The 24,645-nt window shown below is 47.1% G+C and overlaps 1 protein-coding gene across 1 annotated transcript in view; it reads left to right on the plus strand.

The window, feature by feature from the left end:
* The window catches only part of ACE (angiotensin I converting enzyme), a 68,527-nt gene that overhangs the window by 42,774 nt on the left and 1,108 nt on the right, over positions 1-24,645 (plus strand). The window contains exons 14-24 of the mRNA XM_083407471.1: positions 1,139-1,297; positions 2,706-2,793; positions 5,101-5,244; positions 6,055-6,246; positions 9,536-9,633; positions 11,451-11,623; positions 12,639-12,862; positions 13,965-14,109; positions 15,358-15,456; positions 22,594-22,716; positions 24,161-24,348. Of these exons, the coding sequence (XP_083263597.1) occupies positions 1,139-1,297; positions 2,706-2,793; positions 5,101-5,244; positions 6,055-6,246; positions 9,536-9,633; positions 11,451-11,623; positions 12,639-12,862; positions 13,965-14,109; positions 15,358-15,456; positions 22,594-22,716; positions 24,161-24,348 (1,633 nt within the window). The remainder of the gene's footprint in view (positions 1-1,138; positions 1,298-2,705; positions 2,794-5,100; positions 5,245-6,054; positions 6,247-9,535; positions 9,634-11,450; positions 11,624-12,638; positions 12,863-13,964; positions 14,110-15,357; positions 15,457-22,593; positions 22,717-24,160; positions 24,349-24,645) is intronic.

Raw genomic sequence — 24,645 nt, forward strand, 5'->3', positions numbered from 1 at the left:
GGGAAAATGGCATACAATTTATCCTGTGTATAACAGGATAAATGTGAACAAAAATGCTGGTGAGTTTTCATGAGGACTTCTCTTCTAATAAAAAATAAAGCATCAGAAATGGATGTGCAAACATAGATAAATAAACAGAAACTGACAGATCTGCGAAACCCTAGATTGTGGAGTTAGTGTTGTTGTTTGCCCTGAGCCCAAGGGAATGCTGCCCTGGGTTCCTTCACGAGGAAGGGTGGGAAATAAATTTTATCATCATCAATAATTCAGAATGCGGCAGCTAGACTGGTGACTGGGGGCAGCCGCTGAGACCGTATAACACCGGTCCTGAAAGACCTACATTGGCTCCCAGTACGTTTCCGAGCACAATTCAAAGTGTTGGTGTTGACCTTTAAAGCCCTAAACGGCCTCGGCCCAGTATACCTGAAGGAGCATCTCCACCCCCATCGTTCTGCCCGGACACTGAGGTCCAGCGCCGAGGGCCTTCTGGCGGTTCCCTCACTGCGAGAAGCAAAGCTACAGGGAATTAGGCAGAGGGCCTTTTTGGTAGTGGCGCCCACTTTGTGGAACGCCCTCTCATCAGATGTCAGAGAGATAAACAAATACAGTCATACCTCGGATTGAAGTAGCTTCAAGTTAAGTATTTTCGGGTTGCGCTCCACGGCAACCTGGAAGTAACGGAGCACATTACTTCTGGGTTTCGCCGCTTGCGCATGCGCAGACGCTTAAAATGACGTCATGCGCATGTGCGGAAGCGGTGACCCACGCACGCGCAGACACGCAGTCGCATCTTACATTTACTTCAGGATGCGAACAGGGCTCCAGAACGGATCCTGTTTGTATCCAGAGGTATCACTGTACCTGACATTTAGAAGACATCTGAAGGCAGCCCTGTTCAGGGAAGCCTGTTGGAAGCCGCCCAGAGTGGCTGGGGAAGCCCAGCCAGATGGGCGGGGTACAAATAATAAATTGTTGTTGTTGTTGTTGTTGTTGTTGTTGTTGTTGTTGTTGTTGTTATTTATTGGCGACTAGACAGTTGTGGGAGTGCTGGAGTTAGAGAATGAGCTCGTCCTTTTCCCCTCTGATACAAGTGTGCTGGCTAATGCCCCTCCCTCTCTCTTCCACATGTGCCTTGCAGTTGCAAAAGAACATGGAAATGTCAAACCACACCTTGCAGTACGGCCTTCGGGCTCGGATGTTTGACCCTACTGATTTCCAAGACCCTACTATAAAACGTATCCTGAAGAAACTGAGTGACTTAGAGCGGGCAGCCCTACCTGACGCACAGCTGAGGGAGGTGAGAGCGAACCATAGAGTCGTAGAATTGCAGAGTTGGAAGAGTCCCCAAGGATAATCTGGTCAACCCCCTGCAATGCAGGAATCTCAGCTAAAGCATCCTTGACAGATGACCACTCAACTCTGCTTTAAAACCTTCATTCCATCCTTGTTCTTGATGTAGATCTTCACTCACCCCTTCTTCCCTGGTGGGGAGATAGGGGTGCCATCTTGTGGTTCACACCAGGTGCCAAAATGTATTGGGCTCATGACATAGCAAATCAGTTATGGAACTTCCTATCCATGGAGACCTACAGAATTGCCCTGTTATTCGCTTTCATTTTTTTAAAAAGATATTTATTAAAAGTTTTTTAGTTACAGAAAAAAGTGTAAAAGAAAACAGAAACAATGAAAAATTTAACAAACAATACATCAAAAATAAGAAGAAAAGAAAAAGAAAAAAGAACAATACATCAAAACAGCATAATAAAAAGGGGAAAAAACACATCCAAATTCCATATCATTATCTTTCATTTACTTGTTTCCTCTACTTCCTCACACCTCCCTTTTTTGTATTCTAGTTCAAATTAGCTAATTCAGCAAATCCCTTCCCTCTTTCTCAATTTTTTGTTCTATAATTTGTCTTAACATAATCTAACTTTAAATTTTCCACTGATTAACAATCAGTTTTTGCTTAATTCTTTATCACATTTCTGCTATAACCATATAACTTCATTCCAGTATTCTTCTAACATTAATTAATTTTGCAATATTTCTGTAAATATACTTTAATTTTTTTCCAATTTTCTTCCATCAACTTGTTATTCGCTTTCAAGGAAGCTGGTGGGGGTTTTCATCTAGTAGAGGTTTAAGGTGGAAGGAGTGATGTTATTATCCTGACTTGGGTGCTGTTTGTGTGTTTTCTTAATGATGATGTTTGTATGGGATGTTTTATGGGTGTTTTTTTAAATTGCAGGCTGTTTGGGGACTTGTTGAAAACAGAACTTAAAAACCTGGAATGAATAAATAATGTGTCGTTAAGTCCCCAAGGGACAGTTCTGTAATGAGGCCCTAGATCCTTGGAATTGAGTGTGTTGAAAATTAAGCTGGAGACATAAATAAAGAGCATTCTAAGAGGCAGGCAAGCACAGGGCACCAGAATACGAACACACTTGTGTTTCATTGCTTGCACAAATTCAGCATAGCAGGGCTCATCCAGCATGTTGACAGAAGTATTTGTCTGGGGAATGAAAGCAGGAATCAGATGCACGATCAAGCCATAACAATAAAATATTTCTGTTCAATTCAAATGCGTATAATAATACAGTTTCCGCCAATAGTTCTTGGATCTTTTTGTCAGGCAAATGATGGCGAGGAGAGGAGCCCATATCTTACCTCCTAAGCAAATGAATCCTTTTTCTTTCTTTCAGTATAATCAGCTCCTCTCAGACATGGAGACAATTTACAGCGTAGCCAAAGCCTGCAATGGAAACACAAGTTGCAAGTCCCTGGATCCTGGTAAGCCATTTATACAATCTCCTGGCTGATAGGAATCATCTCCCAACACATTTCCCAGCGCCCATAAAACATACCAGACAAGATAACTTTGTCAGCCTGAGAGGTAAAGGTAAAGGTACCCCTGCCCGTACAGGCCAGTCTTGACAGACTCTAGGGTTGTGCGCCCATCTCACTCAAAGAGGCCGAGGGCCAGCGCTGTCCAAAGACACTTCCGGGTCACGTGGCCAGCGTGACATCGCTGCTCTGGCGAGCCAGAGCCGCACACGGAAACGCCGTTTACCTTCCCGCTAGTAAGCGGTCCCTATTTATCTACTTGCACCCGAGAGTGCTTTCGAACTGCTAGGTTGGCAGGCGCTGGGACCGAACAACGGGAGCGCACCCCGCCGCGGGGATTCGAACCGCTGACCTTTCGATCGGCAAGCCCTAGGCGCTGAGGCTTTAACCCACAGCGCCACCCGCGTCCCTCAGCCTGAGAGGTAGAGCTGGGCAAATGCTATCAGGACTTAGCTTTCGTGGAAAAATAAGAAGACGGTGCTTTTGAGTATGCGCTGAGTGGCTTTCCCACACCGTTGTGTAATCGACAACCAACCTCCACATCTGGGGGGAAGTATGTTGCAACTTCTGAGTAGTTTTGATAGCCCCATCATGTTTTGACGTAGAAGTCAATCCCTACTAAGAAGTCATAAGGATGTAAGAGGAGCCGTGCTGGATCAGACTAAGGGTCCGTCTAGCCTAGCATCCTGTTCCCACGGTGGCCAACTAGGTGCCTATGAGAAACCCACAAGGAGGACATGACCACAACAGCACTCCTCACTTCTTGATAACTAGTATGAAATATACTCGGAGTCGAGTGTGAATTTCATGCTCTTTATTCAGCTCATAGTAGCAAGGAAGGAAACTTTCTCCAAAATGTCTAGCTATATATACATATATACACAATGGGCCCTGCATGATTGGCTAATTCCGAGCTGCTCCTGTAGGCCAATCAGGTTGTGGATTCACCTCCTCCAGAAGCCTGATTGGCTGCTCCTGCAGGCCAGTCAGGTTGCTGGTTCACTTCATCCAGGAGCCTGATTGGCTGCTCCTGCAAGCTAATCAGGTCACTGATTCATTTCCACCTGGAGCTGGATTGGGTGGCCCCTGCGGACCAATCAGACTGCTGCATTCTGGATCCTATTGTTCTAGGATTCAGCTCAGTACATAGCATAGTATTCCAAGGCACATTGCCTCTGATACATCATTGGAGCAGACTATCTTGAAAGTTGGTGGACTCCCCTTCATTGTACGTTTTTCAGTAGAGGTTGGATGGCCACCTGTCATTGATGCTTTAGTTGAGATTCCTGCATTGCAGAGGGGTTGGACGAGATGACCCTCAGGGTCCCTTTCGACAGTGCAGTTCTATGATAGACATCGTGACAAGTAGCCATTGGTAGTTTTATCCTCCATGGTTTTGTCTAATCCCCTTTTAAAGCTAACCAGGTTGGTGGTCATCACCACATTTTTTGTGGAAGCGAATTCCATTGTTTTATTATATACTGTGTGGTCTGTCTTGAATATCTCAACCATGAGCTTCATTCAAGTCCTGTGGATTTTAGCAAAGGATGAGAAGTAGTGGGGCGAAACAGCCTTGTTCCTGCCATTAAACTATACGAGGCACATTGAAGTTCATGAGAGCAGCCAGGGTGTGATTTGTTGAACAGAGATAAAAGAGAGGGGGACGTGGCTTGATGAAGAGTAGAACCAGGGCTTTTTTTTCAGCTGGAACTCACCGGAATTCAGTTCTGGCACCTCTCAGGTGGGTGCCATTGCCATCGTAAGGGAACAAGGGAATGGAGTTCATTCATGGTGAACTCCAACACCTCTTTTTCTAGAAAAATAGCACTGAGTAGAACAGGCTATGAAACACATTATGTAGGAAGGAAAATCTCTGTGGTGCAGATGGGCTTTGAGAAAGGATATGAAGGGAGGTAGAGGGATGTGACTCCACAGTTAAAGAAGTGTACCATGTTTGTTTGGAGAGAACTTAATGGAAGCTCAATAGGTGAGCCTGCACACGGTGTTGGATTTAGGGCAGTGCCAGCCAAGGGGGCGCAAAACTGAGAAGATCCATAACTGAGAAAATCCATCAGGGCTGCTGAATTTTGGCCTCGCTCAGAGCACCATATTACCAGAGTATTACCAAAGTCCAGCCCTGCTGCACAGTGCAGAGGGAGCAAAGACAGGCCAAAGGAGAGAGATATACACATGACAGCACGTATGGTGCATAGCCTCATACCTAATTCTTGCTTGTCTTGGCTCTTTGTTTAGAACTCACGGACATCATGGCTCACTCAAGAGACTACAACGAGCTCCTCAATGCCTGGAAAGGCTGGCGGGATGTATCAGGGAAGAAAATCCGAACCATGTACCAGAAATATGTAGAGCTGAGCAATACGGCTGCCATATTGAACGGTAAGCGTGTTTTGCAGTGCTGACTGCTCCAAGAAAGGGAACAGTGGGTTGTAAGGGCAGAGGATGACTCTTACAAATGCAGAACCCAAACTGTTTGAGGTGAGCCTCAAACGTCAATGCAGACTGGAAGCATTGTGGTCTTTTCTTTGTAAGTTGCTCTGAGTTGCCTGTGGCAAAAAAAAGTGACTAATAAGAATAATAGCAAAAAGTGTCCCTCAGTGGAAAGCCTACCTTGCCATCAGTAACTGAAGCTTTCCAGCAAAGTCCACCGGTCTAACCACCAGAGCAAAGGCATGCACCGTTTTGCTTCGTCGCTGTTGTTGTTTTTTAAACTACAGAGCCACGCAAGAGCAAGGCAGACAGATGCAGATATCCACAAAGTTCACTAACTCTGTTCCCATGGCAGAATGTCAGACTTGGGAAGGGGGAGCTGGAGCCTTTTGATACTTAAATGAGGAGCTTAGAAAGGATATTCTCTGCTATGGTCTTGCAACATTGCGGTTTGGGGCACCTGGCCAAACCTACCATCAAGCATCATGAAACAGCTGCCTTAGACAAGCAGACTTTTTGGTTTCATGGTGAAAGAGTAGCAAGCTGTTCATGATTTCATTTATTATGGTTGTATTTTCACTGCCAGGCAGGGTAGAAGGGCTTTTAAGATGTTCTGCCTCAGATGCCCAAATAACTAGATCTGTCTTGGCTTTTGGGGAGGGTGTCACCTGGTGCTCCACCGCAGGCAGTAACACCAGCCCTGGGGACACAACTGGAGAAGATGAAGAAGGGCTTCTATATTCTCATGTTCATGTGCAGGTCATTCTGACAATGGTGCTTTCTGGAGATCCCTGTATGAAACACCGGATTTGGAAGATGTTCTGGAGAAAATCTGGGAAGAGCTTCAACCATTGTACCTCAATCTTCATGCTTATGTGCGCCGGGCTCTCTACAAGAAATATGGTGAAGGTCACATCAACCTCAGGGGCCCTATCCCAGCTCATTTGCTAGGTAAGCCTTTCCACACCAAACTCCTGAGCCAGAAGACAATATTGGGCAACTCCCCATTGTCTATGTGATTCTGAAGGCCTACTCCATGGTTGCTTTTCCTTGTATTAGGCCATGCCTAGCGTCTAGGTTTTTAGGATTAAGGATTTTGTAGGAGGTCTGCAGCATATTTTGCCAAATGCACATTTGTTGAGCATAGCATATAGTGGCTCTTAGATATGTTCCTTACACATGGAGAAAAGTTATCAAGAGAGGCAAAATATAATCAATGATGCTATTAATTGACCTAACCTAAAAGTCAGCTTATCTGACTATTATAAGGTTGCCTTAAAATGCTTACAATGTTAAAATGCTTGTTGTTGTTGTTGTTGTTTAATATTTATACCCCACACATCTGGATGGGGAAAAGGCTGAGTTGCAAATAAATTCAGGGGAATTAGGAGGAAAGAGGAAGAAATAGTGACATTTTCCAAAAGTCGGACACTGTAGGCTAGGTGTTGGGATGAGCAATTTGGAACTAGGTGTATAGGACATAAAGTGGCAAGGAAGGATTACTGAAATTGTTAAGAGCTGCTATCTATAGCATCACAGAAGTTCAGAAAGAATTGAGAAACTGTCAGGTATCAAAACTGCAAAGGCTATCAAGAAATTGGGTTCAGGATGGGACATGACTAAAAGCTGTGGCCTTAGAGAAGACATGGAGACAGGATATGGAAAAAAATATTTTGAGTGACCAAAATTGGGGTCTTAACAGACATGCTAAGACATAAAAAAGGGAGAAGTTGACTAGTTTGGGACCTTTAGCAAGACTCCAGGAGGCATGGGCAAAGGTGAGATCATGAAAGGAGGCTTTATATGACATCAAAAATAAGAATTGTCCAATCATAATGCCTAAAATTCAGATGTCATAAAGACTTGTGTCGTTTTTGAAACTATAAGAGATATGCCTCAACCTCATGACGGGTCTTCTCTTCTCTTCTGACTGAGAGGTCCCACTTTCAGAAGTGACAAATGTCTATTCTGCTTTAATATTGTCAGTGTTTAAGCTCTGGCAGTGTGTGGGAAGGTTCATTTTTTCTTGCTAAATAATAAACTAAACAATATAATAAACTAAATCATTTCTTGCTAAATAATAAATGCCTTTACAGTGGTACCTCGGGTTCAGTACTTAATTTGTTCCGGAGGTCCGTTCTTAACCTGAAACTGTTCTTAACCTGAAGCACCACTTTAGCTAATGGGGCCTCCTGCTGCTGCCGTGCCACCGAAGCACAATTTCTGTTCTCATCCTGAAGCAAAGTTCTTAACCCGAAGTAGTATTTCTGGGTTAGCGGAGTCTGTAACCTGAAGCATATGTAACCCGAGGTACCACTGTATATACATTTGTCTGTGTTCCGTATTTACCCTGGTCCAGTTGATGCCGCTGCTATTCCACTCACCTCCAGGTTGCAGGAGTTGCTGGGTGTGTTTTTTTAAGCGCTGTAGCCTCTTTGCAGTTCTTGAATCATCAGTAAACAAAACAGACAGATTCTTTCAGTGGAAGCAGACAGAACTAACACTTCAATGCTATTCACTGGCCTCTAATTCTCTGTAGATGTCACCACCGAGACAGCCAATGATGCATTTAGTAGCTCTTAAGGAAGCATAAGACGGCGCCTTGAAGGCTGCTGCATAATGACTCTTGAAGAAGATATGCAGAAATGTAGTTAGAGCTGTTCTACACAGCTAGACAAAATATGACCTGGTTTCACTACTTTTCCTTTACTTCTGTAAGCTCTAATTAAGTAATCATAGTATTATCTCCAATCCGCATTGTGGATGGAGGGGAAAGTCTTGTTTAGCGTGGACAGAGTGATGACCCACTGTCCCCATTTGCCCTCTCCCCACCCAAAAAAAAAACCCCTGATGGTGCTATACCAGCTGCACTGGCTCCCAGTGGAGTACAGGATCAGGTTTAAGGTCCTGGTTTTAACCTTTAAAGCCCTATACAGCCTAGGACCCTCATACCTACAGGACCACCTCTCCTGGTATGCCCCACAGAGAAACTTACGGTCTTCAAATAAAAACATCTTGAAGGTCCCAGGCCACAGAGAAGTTAGGCTGGCCTCAACTAGAGCCAGGGCTTTTTTGGCCGTGGCTCCGATCTGGTGGAACACTCTGTCACAAGAGACCAGGGCCCTGCGGGACTTGACATCTTTCCGCAGGGCCTGCAAGACAGAGCTGTTCCACCAGGCCTTTGGCCAGGGCACAGCCTGACTCCCTCCCTCGGCAATCTTCACAGAGCTCTGGCCCAATGGTTGCCAGTGGCGTGAATTAATTAATTTTATAATGAATGATTTTAGAGTCTTGCTTGTGCTGTACTTTTGTACTGTTTTATTGTTGTTAGCCGCCCTGAGCCCGGCTTCAGCTGGGGAGGGCGGGATATAAATAAAATTTATTATTATTATTATTATTATTATTATTATTATTATTATGTGCTCGAGAACAGGAATGGGGAACAAGCAACTTCTAAGGGTTTTGGTATTTTTATTTTATTTTTAAAAACGAACGAAACAATTGCTGGGGGGAAAGAGTGAGTTGTCTTGCTGCTGCTAACACTTTCATGAATAATCAAGAGATGTCTGTAACATTTCCAGAAGCGGTTTCTATATGGCAATTGCAATAATTACTGGATGCACATTCTAGGATGTCACCTTATCACATTTCTCCCAGGTGCAAAACATAGCACTCTGAGCAGTTCACAGAATGTGATATTCCTCTAACTGAAGCCCAACTTTGAGAGAAGACATGGGAAGCAAAAAATGCACTTCTTGATCAAGTGGAAAGACCATTATTTGTACCTCTAATATAGTGGGAGCCAGTGTGGTGTACTGGTTAAGAGCGATAGACTCGTGATCTGGTGAACCAGGTTCGCATCTCCGCTCCTCCACATGCAGCTGCTGGGTGACCTTGGGCTAGTCACACTTCTCTGAAGTCTCTCAGCCCCACTCACCACACAGAGTGTTTGTTGTGGGGGAGGGAGGGAAAGGAGAATGTTGGCTGCTTTGAGACTCCTTTGGGTAGTGATAAAGCGGGATATCAAATCCAAACTCTTCTTCTTTAGAAATGGGAAGGAAGCTATTGGAGAACAAAGTTATTGATTGTCTAGTGGGGGCTCCATTCATATGAATTCACCTTGAAGCACCCAGCCCTTCTTCCCTCAGAAAGTGGATGTTGGATCTAGTTGTTGTCTTATCCTTGGGTGGGGGCTCCTTTGCCCCCTACCTACGCATTAACTCTATTTTCTGTTTCCTAGGAAACATGTGGGCACAGTCATGGTCAAACATCTTTGAACTCGTCATGCCCTACCCCAACGCGATCAAAGTGGATGCAACACCGGCCATGAAAAGCCAGGTTGGTGTAGCTAGGTTTTATTCAATTATTATTTGAAACAGTTTCTCTTGGGGACTAGCCTGAACCTTCATCCTGTTTAGAAGCTCCCCAGGGCAAAAATCTAAGGGAATTATTTAGCAACCTTTTAAGGTGGGGCTCAAGGTTGTTGAGTTGTTGAAGTAGCATCCAGTTCCCCTTAACTGTACTGAAACTTTTAGCTCTCAAGGAAGGTGCTTCGGAGAGCATGTAGAATGCCTTTTCTTGGTATCTACCCAGCCTAGTATCCAACAGTTCCAGGCCAGGAAAAGAGATTCCAGGTGGGCCAGAAACGAACCACTAGTTTTCTGCCCTTACGTCCTGCTTCTCTCTGTACAATCGTACCTTGGTTTTCGAACAACTTAGTTCTCAATCGTTTTGGCTCCCTAACCCTGCAAACTCAGAAGTGACTGTTCCACTTTGCGAATGCTCTTTTGGAAGTTGAACGTCCAATAGGGCTTCTGCGGCTTCCGATTGGCTGCAGGAGCTTCCTGCAGCCAATCAGAAGCTGCGCTTTGGTTTCCGAGTGTTTTGGAAGTTGAACGGACTTCCAGAACGGATTCCGTTCGACTTCCAGGGTATGACTATATTTTGTTGTGTATCTGACATATAACATTGTGAAGTCTTGGTGCATGCAACAGCCCAGCCAGACCTGTAGGAATCCCAAATCTGCTCAGCTGCAGCTATCAAGAGGAAGGTCTTTTAGACTTTGCAAAATCTTTATGGAAATGAGATTCTGCAGAGGTAGGGCAGGCCCCAAGGATGACTTCCTTTGTGCTTTTGTACTGTATTTGACGCATGGGTGTTTTTAGATTATGGGAATGTTTACGGAAAGGACAGAGAACCTTTTCCAGCTCAATAGCTGCATCCCCTTTGGTGCAACCTTCAAGGGACCAAATGTCATTGGTGAGAAGGCCCAGAGGCAAAAGTGGGTGGAGAAATTTGTACAACAGGCTTGTTTACACACACACACACACACACACACACACACACACCCTTCTCTGTCCTTCGTTCAGGCAAGCAAGAGGCATTATCAGAGTTCAATTCCAGCCAGTGGGGAGAAACACCCAAGGATGCTACAAAGCAGGGCCATGTTAGGAATGCGGCTGAGGAAAGGGTGTGGCCTAGCAAGAATATTGAGGGCCTGATGGAGAAGTGTGGAGGGCTATATTCCGCCCTTGATTTAGGGTTCGGCTCTACACCCCATCAGTCTGATACCCCATCTGTCAACATAGCACATTCCCGATTTTCCATGCCAAATACAGTGGTACCTCAGGTTAAGTACTTAATTTGTTCCAGAGGTCTGTTCTTAACCTGAAACTGTTCTTAACCTGAAGCACCACTTTAGCTAATGGGGCCTACTGCTGCTGCCGTGCCGCTGGAGCACAATTTCTGTTCTCATCCTGAAGCAGAGTTCTTAACCCGAGATACTATTTCTGGGTTAGTGGAGTCTGTAACCTGAAGCGTATGTAACCTGAAGCATATGTAACCCGAGGTACCACTGTATTTTGCAGATCTTTTTCCTGTTTTCAGCTAGCATGTAACATTACGCTGCAGCAGAAGCAGGAAGAATCAAGCCAGAAGGGGCAAGCCTTTCACAATTACCTTGCAGGTTCCATGTGACTGTTAATTTCAGGATCATGCGTTCAAGTCCCACATTCAGCAAAAGATCCCTGCATTGCAAGGGGTTGGATTGGATGACCCTCAGGGTCCCTTCCAACTCTCCGATTCTATGTGCTCTTTGTCCATCTCTCTGCTGGTTTTTCAGCTTGCCTCTTCTACACTCGCTCTCCTTTCTGCAGGGCTGGACACCAAAGAAGATGTTTGAACAATCTGACAGCTTTTTCCAATCCCTGGGTCTCATCCCTATGCCACCTGAGTTTTGGGAAAAGTCCATGCTGGAGAAGCCAACAGATGGGAGGGACGTGGTGTGCCATGCCTCAGCCTGGGACTTCTTCAACCGCAAGGACTTCAGGTGATTCTGTGATGACTGGGTGGAGAAGGGCTGTAGGCAGTAGAGTCTTCTTTGTCCCTCCACTGCCATGGACCTGTGGTCATGTAGTTCACCACCATCTTGACCCTTGGGTAGATCCATAAAGGGGAGGCTTTCCTCTTACCCTCCTGTGCTTTGGCTGCTAGTGTGGTGTAGGGGTTAAGAGCGGTGGACTCATAATCTGGTGAACCGGGTTCGCATCTCCGCTCCTCCACATGCAGCTGCTGGGTGACCTTGGGCTAGTCACACTTCTCTGAAGTCTATCAGCCCCACTCACCTCACAGAGTGTTTGTTGTGGGGGAGGAAGGGAAAGGAGAATGTTAGCCGTTTTGAGACTCCTTTGGGTAGTGATAAAGCGGGGTATCAAATCCAAACTCTTCTTCTTGTTGTTCTGGCAGAGGGAAAGAGTTTACCCCCACTGCCACGTAACAATCTCCTTTCCCTCCCTCAAGAGATTCTGCCTTCTCTTTTCCTGAAGTTGGTTGTTCGCTTCTCCAGGTCAGTGGTGGTCAGGTGGACCATGGGACTTGCTATGCACCACTCTGCATAGGCATCCCCCCAAAATCAGGGTGTACATGTCCCCCCCCCCCCCCGCATTTCCACCTGCACCAGTGCCACATCTTTTCTGGGATTAGATACGACTCTGTTTCCCACCCTTGTCTGCTGGGCTGTTTGCTGTAGTGCTCCAGAAAGATCCAGGGTTGTTCAGCTTTGGGTCAGGTGAGTGAGAGGGAGGGAGGCAGACGTCTTCATTGCAATTTGTGGCTCAGTTCACTTGCATAAATCATCCGGCTGCATAAATCATCTGGAGCCATTGCTCTATTTAAAAAAATCTTTCAGCAATCTGCTTGCTCTCATGCCTGACTCTCGGTTGGCTGGTGAGTGAACTAAATTGGCTGTTCCACTTTTCCAGCTCTAAATTTCCCTTCCATTTCACTTTCCCTTCTATTATTTTACATGGACGTGACACCTTTTCCCCATCTTTCTCTTGTTTCAGAATTAAGCAATGCACCTCTGTGAATATGGATGACTTAATAACAGTTCATCACGAAATGGGCCATGTCCAGTACTTCCTGCAGTACAAGGACCAACCCATCTCGTTACGTGATGGGGCCAACCCAGGATTTCATGAAGCCATCGGAGATGTTATGGCCTTGTCAGTTTCTACCCCAAAGCACCTGTACAGCATCAAGCTGCTGAATCAGGTAGAAGACAACCCAGGTAAGCAGGAATGGACCACATGGGGACACTTAGTTGCAAAGTGCTCTCAGCAGCAATTCTTTAGAATTTTTGAGCTTTCTAAATGTTGTTCATGATATCTTATAATTTGCCAAAGCAGTGGTTGAAATGGACATATACATCTCAGAACCAAGTCTCAACACACTTTGCCCTGGATCCCACAGACTCAAAAGCAGGGATACACTTAACCATTGTTGTGTTGCCTTTCAACCCAGATTGGCTTTTCAAATTGGCTTGGAATAAACTGAATTATAGAGCGACGCGGGTGGCGCTGTGGGTTAAACCACAGAGCCTAGGGCTTGCCAATCAGAAGGCTGGTGGTTTGAATCCCCGCGACGTGGTGAGCTCCCGTTGCTCGGTCCCTGCTCCTGCCAACCTAGCAGTTTGAAAGCATGGCAAAGTACAAGTAGATAAATAGGTACCTCTCCGGCAGGAAGGTAAACGGCATTTCCATGCGCTGCTCTGGTTCGCCAGAAGTGGCTTAGTCATGCTGGCCACATGACCTGGAAGCTGTACGCTGGCTCCCTTGGCCAATAAAGCGAGATGAGCGCCGCAACCCCAGAGTCGGCCACGACTGGACCTAATGGTCAGGGGCCCCTTTACCTTTACCTTAAACTGAATTAGACACTGATATTGGAAACTGCTACATATAATTACTAAGAAATTCAGATGGAAGAGATCTGAGGAAGTCATATACTATGTTTATGAAGATGGATGGTACTTAATTTTAATTAATTAAGTGGTAATAAGTTGAATGCATTTTTTATTTTTATATGTCTTTATTATTGTTAAACTTTTCCTTTTTTTACTATGTTCATTTACTGAAAATAATAAATATTATTTGAAAATAAAATAAACTGAATTAGACATCATAAATGTTGACTGACCAGCCCTTGTTTAAACATGTGATGTAGGCATAAGATTGGTTGTGGGAGCTTGTGGGATTTAGGAATTTGATAAATAAGGTGTTGGGAGGTAAAGGGTGTGGATACATGGAATGTAGTAAGAACATCAGGAGATATGGGGCAGAAGGTTAAGCACTGGGGTCTAAGACTCTTCTTGTTACTTCCTTTCTCCTGGCCAGAGAGTAACATCAACTACCTGATGAGCATTGCACTAGATAAGATAGCCTTTCTACCCTTTGGCTACTTGATGGACCAGTGGAGATGGAAAGTGTTTGATGGGCGCATTCCATATGAGGAGTACAATCAACAATGGTGGAATCTTAGGTGGGTATTGGGTCGCTGCCTGGAGAAGGAAACTATCAGACAATTTGGTTGTGCTTCATCATGGATGAGCTCTGCCCATATGTTTATGCTGGGAGCAAGCTTGACTCAGAACTGAGTGGAGGGTGAAGAGCAAACATGGCCTGGTTTCTGAAAACGTGGGTAGAACATTGCTGACTTTCCCCAGGTGGTGTTCAAGGTTAAAATGGAGCCTGCCTTACTGGGGGTTGCCCAGAGTGCTACTTTGGAAGGTATTCCACTTCCAGACATGCCCATGGTGTGTATATTTTGGCCACTGAAAATTTAGGGTAGGAATGGAGAATCTGTGGCCCTCCAGATGTTGGATTCCATTTCCCTTCTGCTCCAGCCAATGTTGGAGGAGATGGAAGTTGTAATCCAGTCACCCCAGAGGTGCCACATGCCTGCTCTATGGGATGAAGAAAGTATTGAAAGTAGGGCTCTTTCTGGGGCAAATAAAAGCATGCCAGTAATTGTGGAAATAGGTTGTTGACGATTCCCAGGGGGATCTAAAGAAAAGCAAGCCCCTCCAGCTACACAATGACCCTGTCCTGTTCTGAAGCAAGACATCTGCTCCTCCGGAGCAAGGGTGGAGGAACCTTTTTTACCTTGTGGGTCACAGGCCAGGGATGAGCAGGGCCAGAGGCAAATGTGGGTGGAGCAATGAATTTGACTTTTACCTTTGCACAGTAGACTACTTTATGGGCACGCAAAAGCCAGAGGTTCCTACAGAGAGACACAAACAGGCAAGCAATTAAGCACGATTCAAGGGAATATTCCAGCAACGCAAAAGCACTCAAGAGAGGGAAAGAGCCCAAGAAGCTATAGAGAAGGGCCTGGAGGGGCTGTGTTTGGTCCCTAGACTTCAGGTTCTCCCATCCTTGTTCTAGGTTGGATACCCTGTGAGATCAGCACTCAGTGTTGGCTTTTGGCTGGTGATTTTTCTCTCCGGAGAGCCATTGTGGTGTGGCGGTTAAGAGCGGTGGACTCGTAATCTGGTGAACCGGGTTCGCGTCTCTGCTCCTCCACATGCAGCTGCTGGGTGACCTTGGGCTAGTCACCCTTCTTTGAAGTCTCTCAGCCCCACTCACCTCACAGGGTGTTTGTTGTGGGGGAGGAAGGGAAAGGAGAAGGGTAGCTGCTTTGAGACTCCTTCGGGTAGTGATAAAGCGGGATATCAAATCCAAACTCTTCTTCTTCTCTCCCTCTCCTCCTTTTATCCCTACTGCATAGGTTGAAGTACCAAGGTTTATGTCCTCCTGTGCCAAGATCAGAAGAAGATTTCGACCCAGGGGCAAAATTCCACATTCCTGCAAATGTCCCATATGTCAGGTAAGGAGGTGATTCCCTGCCTGGCCTGAGTTATTTAGAAAAGGTTAGGCCAGAGTGTCCCATCTTAAGGGCTGTTGCATTTGAATACGGTCCAAGAGATTATGAAGAGTACAGATAAAATAAAAATGGATAAATATAAAGAATTAAGTAGGAAATTCCTATTGAAATGGTATAGAACCCCAGCGCAACTGGCATACATACCGTATTTTTCGCTCTATAAGACTTACTTTTCTCCTCCTAAAAAGTAAGGGGAAACGTATGTGCATCTTATGGAGCAAATGCAGGCTGCGCGGCTATCCCAGAAGCCAGAACAGTGAGAGGGATCGCTGTTCTAGCTTCTGGCTTAGCCGTGCGAAGCCTCTTCAGGGCTCTTCATCCCGCTGCCCTGAGGAGGCTTCACACGGCTATCCCTAGCTTTTGCAGGAGGTGGGGGAAGGGACAGAGGGGCTGCCTTCTGTCCCTTTCCCCACCTCCCGGAAAAGCCCACAAGAGCCCTGCTCCCTTTAAAGAGTGTGTGGCTCTTGCTGGCTTTTGCGGGAGGTGGGGGAAGCGACAGAGGGCAGCACCTCAGTCCCTTCCCCCACCTCTTGGAAAAGCCTGCAAAAGCCGTGCTCCCCTTTAAGAGCTGCGCTCGGGGGCTGCCCTTCTCCCTCCTTGGGGAAAAGCCTGCACACGCCGCACACACACTCCTCGCAGCTCGTGAAAGGGAGCACTGAGCAGAGCCTGGGATGCATACAGGCTCTGCTCAGCGCTCCTTTTAAAGAATTTTTTTCCCCTTGCATTCCCCCTCTAAAAACTAGGTGCATCTTATGGTCAGGTGCGTCATGGAGCGAAAAATACGGTAGTTAAAGGATTGAGTCCTAAGTGCTGGCATTGCGGTCAAGAGTTAGGGGTATATGCACATATGTGGTAGGAGTGTATTTGTGTGAAGGAATATTGGCAAAAGATTCTAAAGGTTATTTCTGATGTTGTATTGAGTCAAAGGATTTTATATCTGTATTATTATTGTCTATATTTGCATTAGGGTAAAGTAACTGCCTTTTGGTTTCAGGGGGTACAGCTACTATTGGTTCATTTAAACTGCTGTATTTGGATCCTCTGTCTTATTGGTTTCCTCCAAAAGGCAGGACTGTGATTGCCTGATATTGTTCCCTCCAAAATGTATCCTTTCTAGCTAGTCCCCTGTCCCTATAAATGTAGCTTTCCCCTCCTCAGTCTTCAGTCTTGTTTGCTGTAATAAAGAAGTGTTACTAGAGAACTGTCTCCAGCAGATTATGTCAAGAGAGCTGAAATCACAAACCCCACGTCACAACAACTGGCGACGAGGATGGGATCCGGAATGCTGAGGAGCGGTTAAACGCAGCCCTGCCTCAGAGTCCGGATTGCAGCTAAGAACAAGACTCACTGGCCAGCTGAGAAGACGACCCTGCCACAGGACAATGGAGAGTCCAAGGGTATTGGAGCCCTTCCAGCCATCAGAGCCCCACACGTGGGAAGACTACGTCGAACGCTTCGAGTTCTTCGCAGTGGCTCAAGGGATCACCGATGCCAGCAAAAGAAGGGCCACATTCCTGAGCTACTGTGGGCCTGAGACCTTCAAGCTGGCCAAGGCATTGCTTGCTCCAGCGAAGCTAAGTGAGACATCTCTCAAAGATATTCTTGCCTGCCTAACAAGCCATTTGGCGCCTACTGAGACCAAGATGGCCCGGCGGATGGAGTTTCATGAGAGGCAGCAGCGTGCTGGGGAGTCTGTATCTGCATTTCTAGCTGAACTGCGGAAGCTCGCTCAGCACTGCGACTTCCAAAATCTGGAAGAGACTCTCCTGGATCGGTTTATCGGTGGTCTGAGCAGCAAGAAAGCCAGAAGACGCATCGTGGCTAAAGAAGAGGTTACCCTTGCTTCAGCCTTGAAGGAGGCCACCGCCACGGAGAATTATGAAAGAGAGGAGCTTGATGCCAGTCGCAAGGCCCCTAAGCCACAGATAGAAGTTGCGCATGCCATGGACGAGCTAGAGGCTACTCCGAGCCAGAGCCCAGTCCGTGGGGTCGAGTCAGTGCGTCAGGCCTGCACAGTGCACAAAGATCACCGAGGCAGGTGTCCAGGTTGTGGCGGAAACCATGAGCGGAAGAGTTGTCGTTTCCGGGATGCTATGTGCCGGACGTGCGGGAAGACAGGTCACATCGCCAGGGTCTGTAGATCGGCGGCGTTGGGAGCGACAGGAACACCTAGACTGGAGCATCGCAGACCGCCCACAGCAACCCATTTTCTAAAGGACTGCCACTATGTAACGGAGATCAACGGGAGGGTCGTGCAGTTCCCAGCGCAAGGCAAGGCACACGTCAAGGTGAAGATTGAGGGTCAGCAGTGCGACATGGAGGTGGACTCCGGATCTGGATTCACTATCGTGTCGGACCAGACCGCGAGGACATTCTTCCCCAGGGGTAAGTTGCCCCCTCTGGAGCCCTTCCCGGCAACCTTGCAGTCATACTCAGCGGGCCGCATCCATGTTATGGGAATGTGTGCCGTGAGAGTTCAGTTCCGGGACAAACAGGCTGTACTCAAACTGGTGATTGCGAAGGGCAGTCGCCCCAGTCTCCTGGGCACTGACTGGTTCCCCGCCCTGGGACTGAGTATATCAGGGCTTAATTCAATCCAAACCTGCCCTGAGATGAGCGAGGCATTATGCAAAGAGTTTGCTGGTCTCTTTAATGGAAAACTGGGTTGTTATAAAGGGCCCCCAGTTGACTTCGAGTTGGACCCTGGGGTGGCCCCAATCCGACTCAAACCAAGGCGAGTGCCATTTGCACTGCAACCCAAGATCGAAGCAGAGCTGGATAAATTGGTCAAGCAGGGAGTTCTCTCACCCGTGGACTCTGCTAAGTGGGAGACTCCAATCGTCACGCCCCTTAAAGCAAATGGGGAAGTCAGGATCTGTGCAGATTACAAATGTACTATCAATAAGGCACTCAGGGGAAACTCATACCCCATTCCAGTCGTATCACATCTGTTGGCTAAACTGGCTGGGGGCAAGGTGTTTGCCAAAATTGACCTGGCACAAGCCTACCAACAGCTGCCAGTAACCCCACAATCAGCGGAAGCACAGACTATTGTCACACATAAAGGGGCGTTCAGAGTTAACAGATTACAATTTGGAGTTTGTGTGGCCCCAGGGATTTTTCAAGGGCTCATGGAACGCCTGTTAAGAGGTCTGCCGGGGGTCTTGCCATTTTTTGATGACGTTTTGATTGCTGGAAAAGACCCACAGGAACTGGTTGCGCGTGTCCGTGCAGTGTTGCTCAAGTTCAAGGAGGTGGGGTTGCAACTGAAAAAGGAAAAATGCAGTTTTGGGGTGCCAGCTGTGGATTTCTTGGGGTTTAAAATTGATGCATCAGGCATCCACCCCACAGATGCTAAGATTAAGGCCATCATCGAGGCACCACGACCACAGAACAAGACGGAGTTGCAGTCATTCCTGGGACTTATTAACTTTTATCATTCGTTCTTACCCCATAAAGCTTCGGTAGCTGAACCATTACATAGACTGTTGCAGAAAAAGAATGTGTGGCGATGGGGGCAGGGGCAGCAGAAGGCTTTTGACTCCTTGCGAAGAATGCTGAGTAGCGGGAGCGTCCTTGCTCATTATGATGAGTCAAAGCCGCTGGTCCTGGCATGTGATGCCTCTCAATACGGCCTGGGGGCGGTGCTGAGTCATAGGGAACTGGATGGGTCGGAAAAGCCCATCTCTTTCTATTCCCGTACGTTGTCGCCCACGGAGCGCAACTATGCTCAAATTGACAAAGAGGCGCTTGCAATTGTGGCAGGAATCAAAAAGTTCCATGATTATGTGTACGGTCGCCATTTCTCCATTGAAACGGACCACAAACCGCTGTTAGGGTTGTTCAACCCGAACAAACAAACGCCACAAATTCTCTCCCCCAGAATGTTGCGTTGGTCTATATTCCTGAACGGGTTCCAGTACACCTTGACCCATGTGCCGGGGAAACGGTTGTGCCACGCTGATGCGCTGAGTCGATTGCCCCTTCCTGGCGGGAGCAATGAGGATCCCGCTCCAGCGGAGCACATAATGATGCTGGAAACACTTCCGGGGGCTCCTGTAACGGCTACTGATATAGCTGAGAAAACGAGGAAAGATGCTGTTCTCTCCCGTGTGCTCACTTGGGTGGGGAGGGGGTGGCCAGGTGGTCCGCATGAAGACAAATTCAGGCCTTATGCGACAAGGCAGCACGAGTTGTCCATGCATAAGGGTTGTCTCCTGTGGGGAGATAGGGTGATCATCCCAGCACCACTGAGAAACAGGGTGCTTGAGACGCTTCACATGGGACACCCGGGAATGGTCAGGATGAAGTCGCTAGCCCGATGTTATGTGTGGTGGCCTGGAATGGACCAGAACATAGAACAATGGGTACGAACATGTAAGGCATGCCAAGAGGTGCGGCCAGAAGTGGCCAGAGCACCAGTTCACTGGTGGGAGCAGTCCAGATCTCCCTGGAGCCGGCTGCACTTAGATTTTGCTGGGCCATTCCAGGGGAAGGTCTTTTTGGTTGTCGTCGATGCATATTCCAAATGGTTAGAAGTGGCGATGGTCCCTAGCATGGCATCAGCTGCCGTAATCAAGGTGTTGAGGCAGCTGTTTGCAACCCACGGGTTACCTGAGACCATTGTATCAGATAATGGGGCAGCTTTTGTATCCCAAGAATTCAGGGCATTCTTGGCTGATAACTTCATAAGAGGGGTCACATCCGCGCCCTTTCACCCATCCTCCAATGGGCAGGCTGAGCGCATGGTAAGAACAGCCAAAGAATCCATTGCGCGCTTAATGGAGGGTAACTGGTCAGCTCGCATCGCGCGAATGTTATTTTTGCAGCATGCGACGCCGTGTACTGCGACGGGCAAGTCGCCAGCTGAGCTGCTCTTGGGTAGAAGACTGGTAACGGTGCTGGATTATGTCCACCCGGATAAAATGCCAAACCATAATTCAAGAGCAACCCCCCAGGCTGAGACTGACACAACAAGGTATCTCGCCCCTGAAGATCTGGTCTGGGTGAGGAACTATTCACGAGGTTCGCGGTGGGTGGCTGGTGTGGTCACCCGGGCTAGTGGACCTGTGTCCTATTATGTAACCTTGGAAAATGGGCAAGTTTGGAAGAGACATATAGATCAGCTGAGGCGCCGGGCGCTCAGCAGGGAGGAGTCAGATAATTCATCCCTGGCTAACGACGCAGAGCTGCAAGACCAGAGTGAAAATGGCCCAGAGGTGCAGTCACCAGGGGCTTCAGCAAATGAACCAGGGTCTGCTAGTCCTCATGATGACGAGGTACAGGTAGGGAACCCTGAGATGTCTGGGACTCCATCTGTTCCTGAGGAAACCCCTATAGCAGCCCCTCTACCACAGGTAACACCCAATCCAGAACCGGCAACGCCTGTTGTCAGGAGATCAAGTAGAAGTTGTAGGACCCCACAGTACCTGAGAGATTACGTCTGCTGTGCTCACTAGGGGGGGAGGGGTGTTGTGTATTGAGTCAAAGGATTTTATATCTGTATTATTATTGTCTATATTTGCATTAGGGTAAAGTAACTGCCTTTTGGTTTCAGGGGGTACAGCTACTATTGGTTCATTTAAACTGCTGTATTTGGATCCTCTGTCTTATTGGTTTCCTCCAAAAGGCAGGACTGTGATTGCCTGATATTGTTCCCTCCAAAATGTATCCTTTCTAGCTAGTCCCCTGTCCCTATAAATGTAGCTTTCCCCTCCTCAGTCTTCAGTCTTGTTTGCTGTAATAAAGAAGTGTTACTAGAGAACTGTCTCCAGCAGATTATGTCAAGAGAGCTGAAATCACAAACCCCACGTCACAACAAGCCCTGCTCCCTTTAAAGAGTGTGTGGCTCTTGCTGGCTTTTGCGGGAGGTGGGGGAAGCGACAGAGGGCAGCACCTCAGTCCCTTCCCCCACCTCTTGGAAAAGCCTGCAAAAGCCGTGCTCCCCTTTAAGAGCTGCGCTCGGGGGCTGCCCTTCTCCCTCCTTGGGGAAAAGCCTGCACACGCCGCACACACACTCCTCGCAGCTCGTGAAAGGGAGCACTGAGCAGAGCCTGGGATGCATACAGGCTCTGCTCAGCGCTCCTTTTAAAGAATTTTTTTCCCCTTGCATTCCCCCTCTAAAAACTAGGTGCATCTTATGGTCAGGTGCGTCATGGAGCGAAAAATACGGTAGTTAAAGGATTGAGTCCTAAGTGCTGGCATTGCGGTCAAGAGTTAGGGGTATATGCACATATGTGGTAGGAGTGTATTTGTGTGAAGGAATATTGGCAAAAGATTCTAAAGGTTATTTCTGATGTACCGGTATTTCAGGTTAAGATAGAAGTCAATAGAGAAATGCTTATCTCAGGAATACTGGGGAATAGTAAAATAGAAAGAAAAGAGCAAGATTGGTATAAAATTATGATCTTAGCTGGTATGCTTGTTATTGCATCAGGATTGAAAGAAAAGGATAAATGGAAAAATGGAATGACTATGTTTTTGAATATATACAGTCTGATATATTTGAACAGGCAATGACGGAAGATACATGGGAAAACAAATGTCAAAAGATTTTGAATAAATGGACAAGTTATAGGAATTGGATAGCACTGGGGGAAGCCAACCATAGCATCCAAATTAGAATGCATAATATGTGCACATGGTTAAAGATTTGAAGAGAGAACAATTTGAGGGGGGGAGGGGTTAAAGGGGAGGGAGGGAGGGGGGAAAATTAGGATAAATGAGTAGGGACGAAAGAATATACTGTTATGCATAAGTAATAGGAGGATGATTTTGATGTATGTTATAGTTAGATTTTCGACCAAAGGATTTTTTTTGTAAGTTATTTGACGTCCCTGGAAGTAAGTATGATTATGAAGAAGAAGGAAGGAAGGAAGGAAGGAAGGAAGGAAGGAAGGAAGGAAGGAAGGAAGGAAGAAAGAAAGAAAGAAAGAAAGAAAGAAAGAAAGAAAGAAAGAAAGAAAGAAAGAAAGAAAGAAAGAAGAGTGTCCCGTCTTCAGCTCTGGCCCTTGAGGAGGGGGTGCCGGGAGCACAGTGTGACCTTGGAGCTCCCATTCACCTGTTCCATCTCTCTTCCAGATACTTTGTCAGTTTCATTATCCAGTTCCAGTTCCACCAGGCCCTGTGCAATGCTGCTGGCCACACAGGACCCCTGCACAAATGTGACATCTACCAGTCTAAGAAAGCTGGGACAATCCTAGCGTGAGTAACAAGCCACATCTGCTGGGTGGGGCTACACTGTAAGACTCTACCGTAGAGCTTTCCAAACTTTGTCGCGACACGTTAACAGTGTCAGCTGCGGCGTGGAGGTGTGTCACGCAAATGCTACCTGCGGGGCTGGAAAGGGGCTAGTTTAACAACTCTGGTTTGCTAGTAAAAAGTGAATTACTGTGTCCCGAAATGATGTGTGTCTGAAATGTGTGCCGCCGACATGAAAAGTCTGGAAAGCTCTGCTCTGACCCTTTGGTTAGAAGCTTCAGGTATCAGTCCCCTGGGGCCCTCTCAGTCCTTTGGGTGTTCTTGTTTTGACTCACAACGCCCCCTTTAAAAAAATAAAGAAAGAAAACCGATGTGGAAATTTGGAGAACTGAAAAATGAGAAACAGAGCGGAACTGAAATTGACATATCCACAGCCCATCCTGAGTTGGGTGTAGTAGGACCTGTTACAATTCTACGTCTTGCAATCCTGCATAAGACCCGCAACTTGGCAGCATGCAAAATTGAATTCTGCTGGGGTGCTGTCAGGATGCTGTCAGCAGCTCCCGGCTGGTTGCCCAGGAAAGTATAAAGACAAGGAAAAGCTTCTTACAGTCCTTTTTAAATTTCAAACAGTACAGAGAGAGGCTATAGAACCCAGCCTCTTGGATAATGGCATTGTCCCGAGTGAATCTCCACCCCCCAACCCCAATCTCTCCCACTTCCTCATTTGTCGTCGCCATCACCTCCTCTACGGGTGCAGCTAAGTGCCCTCTGTCTTTGAGCTCTTTGCTCTCCTACTTTTAAGGCTCGCCGGGTTCTGGGAGATGGTGGGTCTGAAATGCTTTCTAATGACAACGGGTGTTGTTCTGTCTCTCCCATTATTTCCCAGCTTTACCCCTCATCTGCTTCTGAGCTGCGACTACCCTCAAACCCTTGTTGTAAATCTATACTGTCTTCCTCTTTCTCCTCCCCGGAAGGGTCAGAATGGGGCAGTGGGCTCCATCATTCCTCCTCCCTTGCCCCAGTTCCTGACATCTGCTAAAGGAGCTGAAATATACTGGGAGTTGAGTGTGGATTTCATGCTCTTTATTCAGCTCATAGTAGTGAGGAATGAAAGCTCCCCCAAAATATCTGCTTTATATACATTATTTACACAATGGGCCGCACGTGATTGGCTAATTCCGGGATTCACCTGTAGGCCAATCAGGTTGCAGCTCAGTACATAACAGGAGCCCAGGGCTGTCCTATCAGATGCTGGGAACAAAACAATGTGGGGTAACATTACACCCTGCTTGTTAGATTCTCAGAGGGATCGATCTCACTGCAGTGGAAGACAGGGAAGCAGTTCTTAGGTTGTTGCAGCATTTCATCCACCCACTTCATGTCCTGTGTGTGAATGTGCACACCCACCCCACACACCTTTGTGTCGCTGTTTTGCTTTCCGCAGGAACGCCATGAAGCTGGGCTACAGCAAACCCTGGCCCGACGCCATGGAACTTATCACAGGGCAACGCAACATGTCAGCTGCGGCCTTGCTGACCTACTTCCAACCGCTGACAGAGTGGCTCGCTAACGAGAACAAGCGAAACGGAGAGACTTTGGGCTGGCCAGAATATACCTGGATGCCCTCTGCGGGTACTGAAAGGCTCTGAAAGGAGTCTTCTTCTCAAAAATCCCTATAACATGGAAATGGTGGTGGGGGAGGGGAGGGGAGGGGAGCAGGAGGCCCCCTCTCTTAATTTTATTGCCTCAAGGAACTGGCCCGTGGTGGCCGTTCCTATACTCAAAGAATCACTAGACTGGACCACAGGTTTTGAAATAATTTAACTGCATTGCAACTTTACCCCCTTCTGGCTGAGGGCAAAGAGCTGTTGAGTCCTTTGCCATCCAAGCCATACTCCATTTGAGCTGCCCCCTTCCTTTTTTCTGTTT

The sequence above is a fragment of the Podarcis tiliguerta genome (genome assembly GCF_965153285.1).
Source record: "Podarcis tiliguerta genome assembly, chromosome: 13".
Lineage (NCBI taxonomy): Eukaryota > Metazoa > Chordata > Lepidosauria > Squamata > Lacertidae > Podarcis > Podarcis tiliguerta.